Here is a 16,145-nt window from a genome sequence, read left to right as displayed (position 1 = left end):
GGTCTAAACCCAGCTCACGTTCCCTATTAGTGGGTGAACAATCCAAAGCTTGGTGAATTCTGCTTCACAATGATAGGAAGAGCCGACATCGAAGGATCAAGCTTTGCCTTTCGACTCAGCTCCTTCTACACCACAACAGACCAATACACCGACCGCATTACTGTGGCCGCTGCACCGATCCACCTGTCCATCTCACGTTCCATCCTACCATCACTCGTGAACAAGATCCCAAGATACTTAAACTCCTCCACCTGAGGCAGGACTTCCTCCCCAACCCGGAGGGTGCAAACCACCATTTCCCGGTCGAGAACCATGGCCTCGGACTTAGAGGTGCTAATTCTCATCCCAGCGGCTTTACACTCGACTGCAAACCGCCCCAGTGCATGCTGCAGGTCCTGGTTCAAAGAGGCCAACAAGACCACATCATCCGCAAAAAGCAGAGATGAAATCCGGTGGCTCCCGAACTGGACCCCACCCGACACCAGGCTGCGCCTAGAAATTCTGTCCATAAAGATAATGAACAGAACCGGTGACAAAGGGCAGCCCTGCCGTAGTCCAACATGCACTGGGAACAGGTCCGATTTACTGCCGGCAATGCAAACCAAGCTCCTACTCCTATCGTACAGGGACCGGACAGCCCTTAGGAGAGGGCCCCCGACCACATACTCTCAGAGCACCCCCCACAGAGTACCACAAGGGACACGGTCGAAAGCCTTTTCCAAGTCCACAAAACACTTGTGGACCGGTTGGGCAAACTCCCATGAACCCTCAAGCACCCTGGGGAGGGTATAGAGCTGGTCCAGTGTTCCACAACCAGGACGAAAACTGCATTGTTCCTCTTGAATCCGAGGTTCGACTATCGGCCAGATTCTCCTCTCCAGTACCCTGGAATAGACTTTTCCCGGGAGGCTAAGGAGTGTGATCCCCCGATAGTTGGAACACACCCTCCAGTTCCCCTTTTTGTCCCCCGGACTGCCATGCGATGCTGCAGAGACGTGTCAACCAAGACAGACCCACAACATCCAGCGACTTGAAGTACTCAGTACTCTCATCCACCCCCAGTGCCTTTCCACCGAGCAGCTTTTTGACTGCCTTGGTGACCTCCGCGCAGGAGATGGGAGGATCAGCTTCTGAGTCCTCAGCCTCAGCTCCCTCCACGGAAGGCGTGTCAGTGGGATTGAGGAGATCCTCAAAATATTCTTTCCACCTCCCAACAACTTCAGTCGAGATCAACATCTCCCCCCCGCTGTGGTGGGAAACTGCTTCCCCTTCTCCCCTTTTTGTCCCCCGGACTGCCATGCGATGCTGCAGAGACGTGTCAACCAAGACAGACCCACAACATCCAGCGACTTGAAGTACTCAGTACTCTCATCCACCCCCAGTGCCTTTCCACCGAGCAGCTTTTTGACTGCCTTGGTGACCTCCGCGCAGGAGATGGGAGGATCAGCTTCTGAGTCCTCAGCCTCAGCTCCCTCCACGGAAGGCGTGTCAGTGGGATTGAGGAGATCCTCAAAATATTCTTTCCACCTCCCAACAACTTCAGTCGAGATCAACATCTCCCCCCCGCTGTGGTGGGAAACTGCTTCCCCTTCCTGAGGCGCTGGATGGTTTGCCAGAATTTTTTTTGAGGCCACCCGGTAGTCCTCCTCCATGACCTCCCCGAACTTTTCCCAGACCCAAGTTTTTGTTTCCGCTACTACCCGAGCCGCAGTCCACTTGGCCTGCCTGTAGCTGTTGGCTGCCTCAGGAGTCCCACGAACCAACCAGGCTCGGTAGGACTCCTTCTTCAGCTTGACAACTTCCCTTACCTCCGGTGTCCACCATCAGGTTCGGGGGTCTCCGCCCAATACCGCCACCCAAATGACAAGGCACCAGCCCCTCGTGGGCCTTCCTGTGGGTGGTGGGCCCACTGGAAAGCGGGCTCATGTCGCCTGTTCGGGCTGAGCCTGGCCGGGTCCTGTGAGCAAGGGCCTGGCCCCAACCCCAGGCCTGGTTCCAGGGTGGGGCCCTGGTGAGGTCAATCTGGGCAACGTTAACCTCTTTGATTTTGTTGTCATCAAAGGGGGGGTTTGAACCGCTATTTGTCTGATCCGTCGCCTAGGACCTGTTTGCTTTGGGAGACCCTACCAGGGGCATTAAGCCCCCGACAACATAGCTCCTAGGTTCATTCGGATACTCCAACCCCTCCACCACGTTAAGGTTCCGGTTCAACTTGTAGATCAGTAAAAGGATTTTAAACTCTATCTTCCGACACACAGGCATTCAGTGCCTTAGTGATTTAAAGACAGGTGTATCATGGTCCATTAAAGGAATCAAAGCATGTCCAAAGGTTTTGATTTTGCTCGATCTGTCTTTTTCTTTTCCCAAACCTGAAGGTTTCATTTCATTTCAAGGGAGTAAGTTGTGACCCGGTGCCTCACATATCTGTCTACAATTCTACAATTTTACAAAAAGGAAATTAGTTTTCTTCCTTGTAGATCGTTTAGAACTTAACTGGAGAGCATGCAGAAAATTAGCGTTGATATTTTTATAAATGAAGATGTTTTTGTTCATTTGTCTTAGAACTTATTGGTCTACTCTCATTTGCAGCGGCTCAATTATTGACACTAATCTGCAAAACTCAAATAAAAAAATTTTAAAAAATGGACAAACACTAATTTGAGTTCATTTGACTTTATATATATATAGCTGCCGCTCCATTTCCTTTCAATGATTAATGTAAATTCTGTCATTCCAAGGAAATTAAAGGCAGCTTTTACATTTGGGGAAATATGACTGAAATATTTAACCTAGAGCATGTTTGAAAGAAGTAGATGTCAATGTATCACCCCTGCGGCTCAGTCTAGTTTGAAAAGAAAAATCCTTACCCACCCATTATTCCACTAGAGTACAATGTTGTGTATAGTGAATGATTTATAATAGTGTAACATCTATATTTCAATACCACTTGCCCCAGATTTCAGCTGTATTTTTGACACACATTAGACAGTGCTCTCAGTCTGACACTGCACAGCCAGTTCTGCTCGGACTCCCTCAAACTCAGAAGTCTTCTGAAGGATCTGATTCAATCACCCACCTGTCTGTGGAAGCAGCATGGGTAGACTCTGCAGACTCAACAGAAGGCCTTAAAAAATATGGACCCCTGAGCTTTGTGTCCGGGTGAGAAAATTGACAAGAGGGAAATTGAAAGTGAGGCCGTGAGCCATCCAAAGAGCAAAAAGAGAGACAAACAGGAGGCCAAGAAAAGGTCTGGGGAACAGATGGAGAGGGAAAGAAATGTGAAAATCATTAAGGCAGTGTCAGAGACGTAGAAAAGGACAAGGGTGAGAGCCATAAAGAGTTAATGCTGGTGTCAAGAGCTGGGATAATAGAAAGTTCTGTTGTCAGCACTGGGGGTGGCGGCAGGTGATGGAAGGATAATGACAGAGGGAGGAGCCTTTTTGACCCCTGTTGACCTCTTCCAGGATCGGCTGCTGGGAAAAGGTGCAGGAAGTGGGTGCGCAGCGGCAGCATCAGCAGCATCAGCAGTGCCAGTGAGCTGGGATATCCTGTGCGCTGCCTGCTAACCTCGTCTTCCTGTGACAGTGATGTTTTTCCTCTGGTTCCACGGTCACCTCTGCAGAAACAGACTGTTTGTTCTGTAGCAACACAAAAACAGAAACCACAGCCACTCATCCAATATGACATATGCATGTTCCCACATGGATTGACCAAGTAACGAACGTAGGCTCTCACACACACACGAACACTGCAGCATCAACTAGCTCAACAACATTCACAGCCAAGGACACTTTCTCTCAGGTCACCACACCAGCCAGGAATAAAAAAAAATAGTGATGAAATGATGACACAGAAAGCAAAATCTGGCAGACTGTAAACACAGACAGTTTGTTAGGGATGGCAGAACAGAGACAACATTATCATACAGTCCAGAACAGATGGTTTAATTTACTGAGCGCAAACAGGGCCCGTTATCTACAAAATACACATCCAGGAGAAGAGTTGCTAGACTTTCTAAAAGTGCAATGAAAAAACTCTAATCTGAAGTTTGGTAACTCCTTTTGACTCTTTTTTTTTACAGACGCATGCTACACAAAAAAATAGGGAAGAGGTCAAATGAGACAGAAAAGGTTGCACAAGTAATGCTTTGGTAGCTAGCAGAGTAGAGTCTGGCGGGTCAAGGTTGGGTTTAAGAGGAGGAAACACCGAAGGCTTGGTCTGAAAATTTAACACTGAAGGGAGGACGGTGTCAGGATTCAGGCCTGTCACCGTCTACGGTAATTGATTTTGTGAAAACATTCTGGGGCTCAGGAGAAACCTGTGTGTGAACACCAGGAAGCTAGATCTATTTTAAACTGAAATGTTCAGTTCTGGGGTCAAGGTTTATTTAAGATAAAGTGAGAGACATGGAAACATAGATAGATAGATGGGTGGATGGATGGATGGATGGATGGATGAATGGATGGATGGATAGATGGATGCAAGGACAGATGAATAGATAGATAGATGGATCACTTGAGGGAAGGAGGGAGGGATGGATGCAAGGACAGATATATAGATGGATAGATAGATGGATCACTTGAGGGAAGGAGGGAGGGATGGATGCAAGGACAGATATATAGATGGATAGATAGATGGATGGATGGATGAATGGACGGATGGACGGACGGACAGATGAATAGATAGATTCAGTTTGTTTTGGAATCAGAAGGACTGACAAACAACAACAACAGCTAGCTAGCATTTGCAGATAACATTGTAATCTGTGGTGAGAGGGGGGAGTGACAAATATAGAGGTAGTTAATCTGGATGTGTTTAAACACCTAAGGTTAACCATTCGGGGTAATGGACAGTGAACAAAAGCCCATCCCAGAGGAGCAGTAAATTTTGTTGTTTGCTCAAACACACTGCAGCCAACCAGGTGGGATTCTAACCTTGGATCCTCTGCTAACAAGACAGATCCCCTAAGTAAATCACGACCTGCCAGTAGATCGTTACGGGAGTGCGGGTGGATCACCAACAATAAAACAAGAAAATTGAGATGTAAATACAGCAATAGCTTGAGATACGAGCATAATCCGTTCCAGGACCGAGCTTGTAATTTGAGGTGTTGTATCTCGATTAATTTTATTCCCATAATAAATAACAGAAAAAAGATTATTCCATTCCGGCCCTCTATAAAATCTCCCTTATTAGTGCTAATAACAATGGAAAAACATATTCTGAATTACTACAGAGACACACACACACAGAAAAAATATATAGTATATAAGGATTCCTGTGATATAAAATAAAATGTGGTTAATTATGAGTTCTTACCTTCGAGACAGACGATACAGTAGAAACTAATGTGGTGGGGAGGAGGAGGAGGGAAGAGAGTTGGCCCGTACGAAGACACTTGATTCCATAGCATACCTTACACGGACATTACGTAACTTGCACAAATTTAGAATTTACTGACTTTTTTTTTTTACTTTTCTATTTTATTTTATTTTTCGATTTGTACTGTATTGTATCTTTAGTGGCATCCTTACCACTCACCCTCTTAGGACTCGTCACTATTATGAAGAATAAAGTGCACAAAATAGAGAGAATATATATATGAGTAAATATATATTCAATTGAGGAGGATCACTTTAGCCGGGCATTTAAATATTAGCTCTCTAAGCTAAAATAGTGTGGTCACCCCCACACTAAACCATGGATGCAGAAGATTGTTTGTGTTGTTAATTGGAGAAAACAGTTGTTTTCTGTCAAACCCTGTTTGTACATAATAGACTGATTACAGCAACCTTTGTTTCACCATGGACCAGTTCATACAGGACTTTTCTTTCCAGAGCAGCAGCAGCAGGAGGGGTGTGTGTGTGTTAATGGGGGTCACACACATAACAAAACCCTATAAAGTGCATACGATATCTAATTAATGTATATAAACATATATATATATTTATTTTATGTTTTGCAGTTTTGTTCCAGGACGATTTTTGGTTGTAGGTTCTGCGCTTTAAACTGTCTCATCATAAGGCGTTCTCCTTTTTTAAGAATCTTTCTAGTGATGTCTGTTTTTTTATATTTTTTGCTGTAGTTAGTGGATGAAAAAAGAAATGTGACTGAGGAGCAGACTGACTGAGGTGGGAGATTCAGGAGTGCGGGGGGCAGAAGTGATCATTTTTTTAATATCAAATAACATGCAGACAACTTATACCTATACTAATATTTCTGTGCAGCCTGGTACTGGTTTCCAGCCTGGAGGTTGAGGACCCCCAGGTTTACACTCCCTCTGCTCCATCGGACCATGTTGCTGTATTGTATTGTTGCTGCTTCTTGTATTTTAGTGTTTCAGATAAACTCTGAACTAAATCTTAGTAGCTCCTGTGTGCTACAAGAATTCACCTAATTACATCCCAATTACACTGTTTATCACTAGGGGATTACTAAGGTCAAAAGCTAAATGGGACATCTCTTCAGACCCACTCTTGTTTGATATCCCATTATACCTCATTATGGTCCATTTCTGCTGTCTCTGTCCTGTCAGTATGTAGTGTAGTGTTGTGTAGTGTGTACTTTCTCCTGTTAAAACACTCCCTCTTACATGTTTCTCCCACTTATGGAACATCAAAGCGTGGCCACACTCAGACTGCAGGTTCGAGTTGGAATTGCTCTCTCTGCCTGCAGATCCAGTAATTATAGCCCATAGAAAACATCAACATTATTACTCGTCAAACCACAGTATAATAATACCACTGAGCACTTCAAAGGAACAACTTACTTTTCAAGAGAAAAACATAAAATTGCATCGGTGTGTGTTTGAGAATGAGCGACTCAGCCTTCCAGAGCAGCTGGCTCCGGGATCATGTTATCTAGAACAGGAGCCAAACTTGATTTGGAGGATTTACGTCGGCGTAATTTAAAAGTAAATTTTATGTGATTGTTAAAAGTAAGCGGACTAGTGGTTCCCACCATTTTTACCAGGGTGGATTTTATATTTACAATGTGGTGTCTGGTCCACACAGGATTACAGCAGCCAAGTGTGAATTTAGAGAGCGAGGTTAAATTGCAGTCGCTGGATGTTAAGAGCAACCTTGGCAGCACTGAGAATTTATGTTTCAATACTGCCATCTAGTGTTGAATGTGTTTACTTTATACGTACGTAAGTAATTGAACTTTAAAATAGTGCTCTTGTGCTTTGTATTCACTTATTCTCTTATTTTCTCCTTGTTGTTGGTTAATGAAAAAACAGGGAAAATATAAAAAATAAAAAATGTATAAAATGTAAAAAATGTGCAGAACCCTATAATGAGTTCAAATGTAAATTATCTTTCAAACAGTAACATTTCCAACTCAATTTAATGTGTATATAAAATGTTCAAAGTCAAATCAACATCTTTGAACAATCTCTGTGTAACACACTATATATATATATATATATATATATATATATAAAATACATACATGTAAGTACATTTCATACAGGGACGATGTGTCAACAGTAAAACAATATGTGATATTTAGCACAGTTAAATAATAAAGTTTCATCTTAACGAGGCGTTGACCTACTTCCTGACAGAAAGTCAGCCCATTCATCATCAGAACCATGCAAATGTCATGACAATAAATGTCACAGTCGTCCCCTGATGTCAGTGACATGTCAGCCTCTTCCATTATTCAGCCACTCTGTCTTTCCCCTTTCATCTATACAGGCTTTTGTAAAATTTGAAGCGTCCCAATCCCCACCCTCATTAAACCCTTATCCACCCATCACATGGTTGTTTATGTTGGATTTCAGACAGAGGAAAAAATGGATTCTACACCTATTTTCAGCCAAATGAGTCATGTATGTGTCTTGTGTCTACATTTGGTTTTGGTTGTTCTCCCTGTTAATAAACATTTCTATAGAGAGATTGTGAATCCCAACGAGAATGAATGAATGCTTGGAAAAAAAACCTAAGACTGTTTGGTCTTTTTTGAAATACTTGAAATGTCCAAAGTGTGGTCCGTGGGCCAATTGCAGCCGGTGGTCAAATTTTATGCAGCCTGCAGCCTGTGTTTTAAAATGGTTCACTTGTCTGCCCACCCAGATTGTGCCCCAAGTACAAATACACATATAAAATATGCAATTTTATGTTTAGCCAAGAGATGACAGCAGCGCAGAGTAGCCGCCCTCTGGCAGCATGCACCTTCTGGTCAATTTCTGAATTGGCAACTGCAAATAAGAAAAGTAAAGTTGAGCTTCCAGAACAAGTGAAAACTGGAGTATTTTTTCAGAGGATGTGGCTGTTTACATAGACTTCAATGTTCAATGTTGACATTACCTGTCAAGTCATGCTAGGTCAGAAAATAGTTAATTTAAACAGAATGTTGTCGTGTCAGACAGAGCAATAATAATAATAATATAAAAGCATTAAATCTTTTTGTCTTTTTGTTGAAGAGTCCGTCAACCATGCACATTCCAAATTAATTAAATTTTTTTTTGTTTAGTTTTTTCCGAAAAAGCACTCACCTTAAGCCATTTCAAACAAACTGTCAGTACTGCACTACTGCAATCAATTGAATGGTTTAAATATGTTTGGCTAGAAATAATTACACAATTAAAATAAATATAATAAAAACCAAGAATTGTAGCGTTTAAATTAAAGTTTATATCAGACAGTGAGAATGTTATCCAAATGCTTTGCAACTTGGCCAAAATTTTGATTAACTGTAACAAGACTCACCAATGAGAGAATCAGTTTCTCCGTTTCCACATTTCCTCTAGTTTAACTCTAGACCAGGACAATGATGTTTGTGTCTACAGACTGAGCCACTGCTACATCATGTGAACCAATCCTTCATTCATCTCAATGGTTTGCAGTCATGATTGTGCTCTAGGCTAAACGCCTGACTATCCAGCATGCCTGACTGTCATGATTCTCACATTTTCGACGAGAATGCAAATCACTCGTTTTTGCGTTGTTGTTGAAATGGCGTTCCACCACATTAATTCATGTAATCCCTGAATGTGTGACGGTTTGATTAACATTGACTCACTGCTACTGCAAGGTAAAATAAACATATTTTATTTTGAAAAAAAATAAAGAAAAGAAAAAGTGTTATCTTATTAAACAAATTCTAACACTCACTTAATACAGCACAGTGTTGGGGAACACTGACACCTAGTGGTTATCCAGAATTAGTGCACAGATTGAATCCTCATCAGACTCGAACTCTTTAATCAGATTATGTATTAAAATTAACCTTGAACTAAAATTTAATTCGATTCGAAATGTATGTGACAAATGATAACACACTTAAACATTATGGAATATAGAATTGCAGATATTTATCAGTCATGACATTTAATTAAATTTTTGTTAATATGTTTGTTTGAACGTCTGGTGTAACTAGAATGCTTTGTAAAAGATTTGCTGAAATATTTTACAATGAACTACTTCACTGCTAGTTCACAAGTGTTTTAGTGTTGCAAAACAGTCTTATATTGCTAAATTACATTACATCATCTGACCAGTAGTTCGAGGAGAACTGTCTGTTATAAATCACAATTTAAGTCTTCTGTATTACAAAGAAAAACAACCGACCTTTGAGTATTTGAACGTTATCGAATCTGGGCTTAATTTAAGCGATATTTCTCCCGCTATTTTGTAAGCGCTACTACAAATACCATAATGCACTACGGCGAAACACAAACTATCATGACACATCTCCAACACCAGCCAAAGCTTCCTCTTTGGAAGCATCCTATTTGCTAACCTTGGGGAGAGGTGGGTGTCTGTTTTAACGGATATATATTCGGCAAGTATATCAGTCACAACGGAGGTCACATGACACGTTTGGCATAAATGAGCTGTTGTTGTTAGCTTTGTAGCTCTCCAGAAGAGAGCACCAGTGGCTAGTACGGGCTATCGCTAGCTTACGGAGGTGACCGAATTCGTCACATCTGGTGCTGGTGATACTGGTTATTTAGAAGGAGCACTTCGAGGAGACAAGCACTCATTCGGCGTCATTTTTTCTACAGGAAACTCTACAAAGAAGCAGCCAACTCCGGTAAGTACATAACCGGTTCCGGTGATACTGCCCCAGTTACTGTTTGTCTTCGGGAGACTGCATTTGACTCAGCTAAACTTGAGGGCTCGGCGAACGTCATGACCTGTGACCACGTAGTTCAGATATGTTAAAGTTGGTCTGTGTAAACTATTACATTGACATTTAAACATAATCCAGAGTCGTTGGTCTCCTTTTCAGCTTGCCTTCAACTACAATGTCGTGTAGAATGTTATCACGTGAGTTGCCACAACCCAGAGCAGATAAGACTCGGCTTCGCTCAGTTATAAACGACCCGCTGATGTTACTGCTGCCCTAGTTGTCAATGCTATACTATATAACGACAAAGTTGTTAGCGTCCCAATAAAGTCGAAATAAAACAAACTACGGTGCTTTATGCAAAGCACGGATTTTAACAGTTGTTCTCAAGTTGCTTATGTTTGGTTTCACATAAATACCCATTTATTTGGTCAAACTTAAATAATATTAGCTTCCTGGTGGAGTGTCCCATTTATTAGACGGAGTCATAAACCAATAGTGCATATAAACATAGCCACTAACAAATTAAGACCGAAGTCACCTGTGCACGCATCACGCCAAAAGGGAACTTAGTTCAGAGAAAGAGAAATACTTAGTCATGCTTAAACTCAACAGGTTATGTCACGTTCTTATACGTCCTAATTCGTCGAAATATATATATAAAATATATATATGAAGAAGTTGAAGAAGGAAGGTGAAGAGATCAAAATATTGTAGAGCAACTCTCGAAGATGAATGAAACAAGTAGTTTTTAACCTGGAACCCCAAATTTCCATTCTATAATCATAAAACGTCAATTGATGTTTAATTACTTAAATTGCATAATTTTTATTTAATCATTTTTTCATTCACATGAGTTTTGCCTTAATTTGGTGGTTTAAGGGTGCAGTAACCATTTACAAATTCAGAAAGTGAATAAAATATTGAGTAACTCTTTTAAAACTATTTTAATGTGTTTAAATGTCTTCAATTTTTCCAGCGCAATCTAAAGGCTACTGTGTATTTTCATTATAATTGCATGCCATGTTAAGATATCTCCATATGGTGCAGTTGTGTTTGTGTACATGTCTGTGTATCTACTTATCAACACTCAACTTGTCAACTTGATGAATCTGTCTACAGTCCCTCCCAGTCTATTTGGTTTATGTATTAGTAGCCTGTTAGCCATAGACTAATTACTCTCCAGAGCTGTTCTGACAGGAGCTAAGTGTTCTCCAGAAGTTTAAGCCTCTACAAACATGCTGCCTATAGATAGTATTTTAAGCTTGAGTTGAAACAATTAGGTTTTCTTTCCCAGTGTGTGCAAATAGCAATGTATAAACGCAACTGTGAGCTTCATTCTGCCTATGCCCCTGAACAAGCAGTACAGAAACAGAATTTAGAGATTCGGCACTATACTAAAAGCTGGCATTTTTTTAAAAAAAACGTCCAAATATATTTCCAAAAATATTGTTATAGTTATTTTTCTCTGTTCTTAAAGGAAGGCTTTTAAAATTATTACATTTGAATGTATTCATTCATTCTTAGTTGACACACATTGACACTGCCTTGTAAATATTACAATTGTCAGGTTAGAAGTGGTTGCTGCTGCTCAAGTAGCCATATTTGTCAAAAGAGACTTCCAGGTATTATATTTCTGCTTTGCATAATTGATTCTAGGGTTTACTCTTCTTCTTTTGAGTAAATATGTGGTTTGGGTGAAAGAGCCGCTAGTGTACTTCCCTTACTATCTTCGGTGGTTACTCCTCTTGTATGAATTTGAAGTTTTTGTAGGACATTTTCTCTCTGTGCGGGTATGATGTCATAGTTCAAAAGATTCTTCCATTATTCCACCAAATTGTGTTAACTGGACACACTAAATTGACTATTGATCATGTATATGAATAAGAGTATGAATGGTTTAACTTTTGGTTTTCAGAACAATTTAATTCAGAACTACTGAATATGTTCAGTTGGGGTTCACTCATTAGGTCATGTTATAAACCTAAAGAGATCCCACTGACATTTTTCTGTTTGTGTCTCTTTTATCTCTTTCTCTGAACAGAATGTTGGTCAAAAAGTGAGATTTTAGGCCCAAGCCCGAGATGAGTACATCTATTCCATGGTTTCCCAGGAGCCTCACCAGGAGTGGGAGGTTCTCATGAGGAAAGGACAGAAAAGGAAGGAAGGAAAGAACAAAAGGGGCCTATAATTGAAAGTCATGAATCTCCATCAGGTCCTCACTGGGGCTGTCAACCCTGGAGATAATTGTTTTTCTGTAGGGAGTGTCAACCATGTGCCGTTCACGGTAAGAGCTGAGAAAAACACTAAAAATAATTTCCTGCTTTGGATTTTTTAACCAGTGAAGAATCACTTAGTTACAAACCTGCAAAATATTACACCTACATAAGACAATTCAAATTTACAGCAATGTTGTATTAAATCTTTTATTATATTTTACATAAACATTTGTCAATACTTGAGGCAAGCTATGATGATCTAAATGCGAATTCGGACGGATTAATTTGTGTTCCAAATAACACAGTAATATGTCAAACATCCTTTGAAGTATCCTTTATTTATACTCATGATCTTTATGATCTTCATATAATGCCCTTATGAAAAGATCTTTACAAGGCTGTTTTTTGTCTCTTAAACAGTTCATATTAAATATTAATGGTGTGAAAGCACTCTTTTTTTTTTTGGCTGATGTCACTCTTTGTTGCATGTTTAAACTGCACCCCTGCTTAATTGATTACTGCCGTGTAGTAACAGTGCTGTGAATCAATTGCAGAACTTTTTCCTTCAGCATTCCTTTTGTAAAAACGTCATGGTCACAGTGAATTATAGCCTGTGTGCAGACATTCTTTAACTATTGTATTGTTGCAGCCTTGGCTCCAGAGGAGTTGAATTGGGGCACAGTAACACAATTGCGACTCAAGTGGTCCTTTATGCAGTTCCCTGTGGATGGATTTGTCATCTTCAACGCTCTTTTAATCTTTGCCTACACAGGCCTATGCCTCGGGTTGTGATGTGGTTATCTTGGGAAGTGACTTTGAGCGTCTGCAGATCATCCCAGGGGCCAAACATGGAAACATCCAGGTTGGCTGTGTTGACTGCTCACTGCAGGGTGGACAGGTAAGAGTAATGAGGTGGTCCTCTGTACTATCAGGTTTAAGTCATTATAGTATGTTATTGAAACACTCCACAGCTGTTTTCTAATTTGTGCATACTACACAAAGTGTAAACATGGAGAAAACAAACTCAAATACAGAAAGAAAAAAAACAAACAAGCTGGTGACATTCTTGCTGCAAGGTTCTTGTAGAGTGCAGGGAAACAGTTGGTAATGAAACATTTTCTGTTGTTATTCAATGGCGTTTTAAAACAAACCTAAGCAGTTAATTGTTTAATGTCAAGTCTGATGCTGCTCAGTTAGCTCTGATGTAGATTATCATACATAATATACACTTTTGACTGATTTCAGGCTCTCTTTTCATTATTTTTATTTTGTCATGAGCAGCAATAATACAGTACAGGTACATTGAAGAACATGTTTCTGCTCTAGTTGGTGTTCTGGTGTCTTTTTGTATAATAGTATTTAAGGACTAAGTAACATGATGCCATACAACTGTCATTACTGTAATAATACTTTGCTCTCGTCTTGAAAAATGAACCATGTGAACTACATTTTAATGAAAGAGCTTGCAGTGAAAGTGATTCTGGGAAACAGTAGACAATGCCTCTCTTTGCTGCAGTACCTGGCACTACTCAAATTATAGTAATTTTTGCAGATGATTAGAGAGACTTCAATTTATAATTTGTTTTACACGTTGTCTGTTTTGTCAAAATTTGGTCTGAACCTTAACATTAACATTTTGCAGAGACAATTTAATGAATATGAATCCAGCTGTGTAATTGTTGTCAGGCTTCAAGCTTAAGTTGAATACTTAAAAGTTAATCTCGGTCAATTGAGTAAGAACAACTGAAACAATGTTGTTGATGCTGCTCTTTTTGGTATTGTACTTCTAGCAGATTTAAATGCATATCACATTAAACAAAAGCTAATGGAAATTATGCAACAAATGTGAGTTGCAGAAAATTCTAAACTGAGGCAACGTGAACTAATTTCCTCATTTGACAGTCTAAACTCCAGCAGACTATATTTTTAAATCTGGATTTGTCAATACAGCATGTCTAATTTGAGCTGAAGCTTTTCCACATTTACCAACTGTGCTCCGACTGTCTAGTGTGTGTCGCTGCATAGAACCAGAGTTATTTTAACAGCACTTAATGAATGAGAATGTGCTGAAACGGCTCCACTATTGCTTTTACATACTGGTTCTTCACTCTTGAAAAATTCTTATTCTCATTCACAGTGTCACAATAAGACGTTGTCATCTTTTTACCAATATTGTACTTTGTGGTTTTGTTTTGTTTGTTTTTTTGTTTTTGTTTTTTCCATTTTGTGTAGCAATGGTTTCAAGTCTGTGTACAGGCTTGTTTTAAATGGGGAGGAAAAGAGAGAGTTCATTCAGTTTGTCACTACTACCCTCATGTGATATGTAATCCTGTGAGTTTGGCCAAAACTAACCTCACATGCCTTCAGCATGGTCTAGTATCTGTTAAACTATGCTCAGCTTATATTTTTGCCCCTCTTCTCACTATGTACAACTGTGAGCTCTATTGGTTTATGTGCTCACTATAGTGCCACAACACCATCAGCACCATTTTATAAACACTTAATTAAATTAATTACATTGTTAAATGTAATTTCTCAAATGTTTTTTTTTTTTGTGGTTATGTATATTTAAGATTATATGGTACTTTAATACTGAGTGACTGAGTGTTCTTTGAAATTCAAATAGTCTTGTGTAAACATTTGTTGTTGTTCTCACTGTGGTTTGGATTAAGCTTATATTGCATATTCATTGAAACCGAAACCAAAGAAGTTTTGTGATCTGTGTGATGTGTTCTGTTTCGACAAGTGCAATATAATCCTAAAATCATAAATGTGTCTCAAGTTTAAAAAAAAAAAACTTTTAAAATGTAATACTTGTTCTTTTTGTTTGTGCTGACAGATTGCAGCTTCCTATGGAAGCACTGTGTGCATCTTTGAGCCTGTGCAGCACCCTGAACCTAAAGATGCATCAACGACAGTGAGTCATCCATGCACTTTGGTTTATTCTAGAAAAAAATGACCTTGTAAACATGTTTGTTAATGTTGTCCCAAATATATATACAAATGATCTCTCTCACGTTTGCATTTTAATTTAACATCAATTTCCCTTACAAAAAATAACTTTTGATGACTGTTAAAAAACACAGATACAGATGGTTGAACAACTTTGTATAAGAAACAAAAATCTAAGAACTTATTTTTGAGAAGCTTCATGGTAGACTGCTATTACCCTTATAGACCATGTGGCGTGATCCCATGTGACTCACATGAAAACCTCTGTTGTTGTGCAGCTGTAAATAATGGAGGAAGTGAGAAAAATGATACATTGTTTTTTTATTGAGTGTAAGCCTGCTTGTTATGTTGTTATTTTTATTTCTTCCACAGAAGTTTAACTGCCAATGGCAAAAGACCAGACAGTTTGTTTTACAGTCAATGGTACGCAACCTAGCGTGGCACCCCACAGGTACTTCACCAGCATTTGCTGCTTATGTGTATATTAATACATACAATAGTTGTGGTTTTATTCTGAAAGAGTTGTATTGTTTTTCTTATTTCTTTCCAGGAAGCTCTCTTTTAACTGGCTCTAATTGCCTTCAGTTGTGGTCGAGTGCTGATGTAACAGACGATCAAACTGAAGATGGAGCGGAGCAGCCAGACTTGACCATGAGAGACACACATTGTGCCTGGACATGCATCTGGGAGAGCAAGTAAGAGCAGGGAAAATGTTGATATGGTGGTAATGGTAATAAAAACATTTGTTTATTTATATATTTACCAAGTGTTTATATTCAAAATGATGAAATAAAATGATGTAAACGGACAACTTTTGAAAAATGTTATCTGTAAACATGCAGAGTATTTACTCATCTGTAGACGAGTTTTGGCTGACTGTTATACTCTGACCAGTCA

The 16,145-nt window shown here is 39.8% G+C and overlaps 1 protein-coding gene across 2 annotated transcripts in view; it reads left to right on the top strand.

The window, feature by feature from the left end:
• Positions 1-9,652: 9,652 nt before the first annotated feature.
• The window catches only part of dmxl1 (Dmx like 1), a 47,884-nt gene continuing 41,391 nt past the window's right edge, over positions 9,653-16,145 (top strand). For both annotated transcript variants that reach the window (XM_008335979.3, XM_008335978.3), the window contains exons 1-6: positions 9,653-10,041; positions 12,122-12,364; positions 13,069-13,194; positions 15,136-15,213; positions 15,621-15,699; positions 15,799-15,943. In XM_008335979.3, coding sequence (XP_008334201.1) covers positions 12,278-12,364; positions 13,069-13,194; positions 15,136-15,213; positions 15,621-15,699; positions 15,799-15,943 — 515 coding nt within the window. In that variant the 5' untranslated portion in view covers positions 9,653-10,041; positions 12,122-12,277. The remainder of the gene's footprint in view (positions 10,042-12,121; positions 12,365-13,068; positions 13,195-15,135; positions 15,214-15,620; positions 15,700-15,798; positions 15,944-16,145) is intronic.

Source organism: Cynoglossus semilaevis, chromosome Z, assembly GCF_000523025.1.
Source record: "Cynoglossus semilaevis isolate Cse_v1.0 chromosome Z, Cse_v1.0, whole genome shotgun sequence".
Taxonomy (NCBI): domain Eukaryota; kingdom Metazoa; phylum Chordata; class Actinopteri; order Pleuronectiformes; family Cynoglossidae; genus Cynoglossus; species Cynoglossus semilaevis.
Note: the sequence above shows the minus strand (reverse complement) of the source record. Positions and strands in the feature narration are given on the sequence as shown.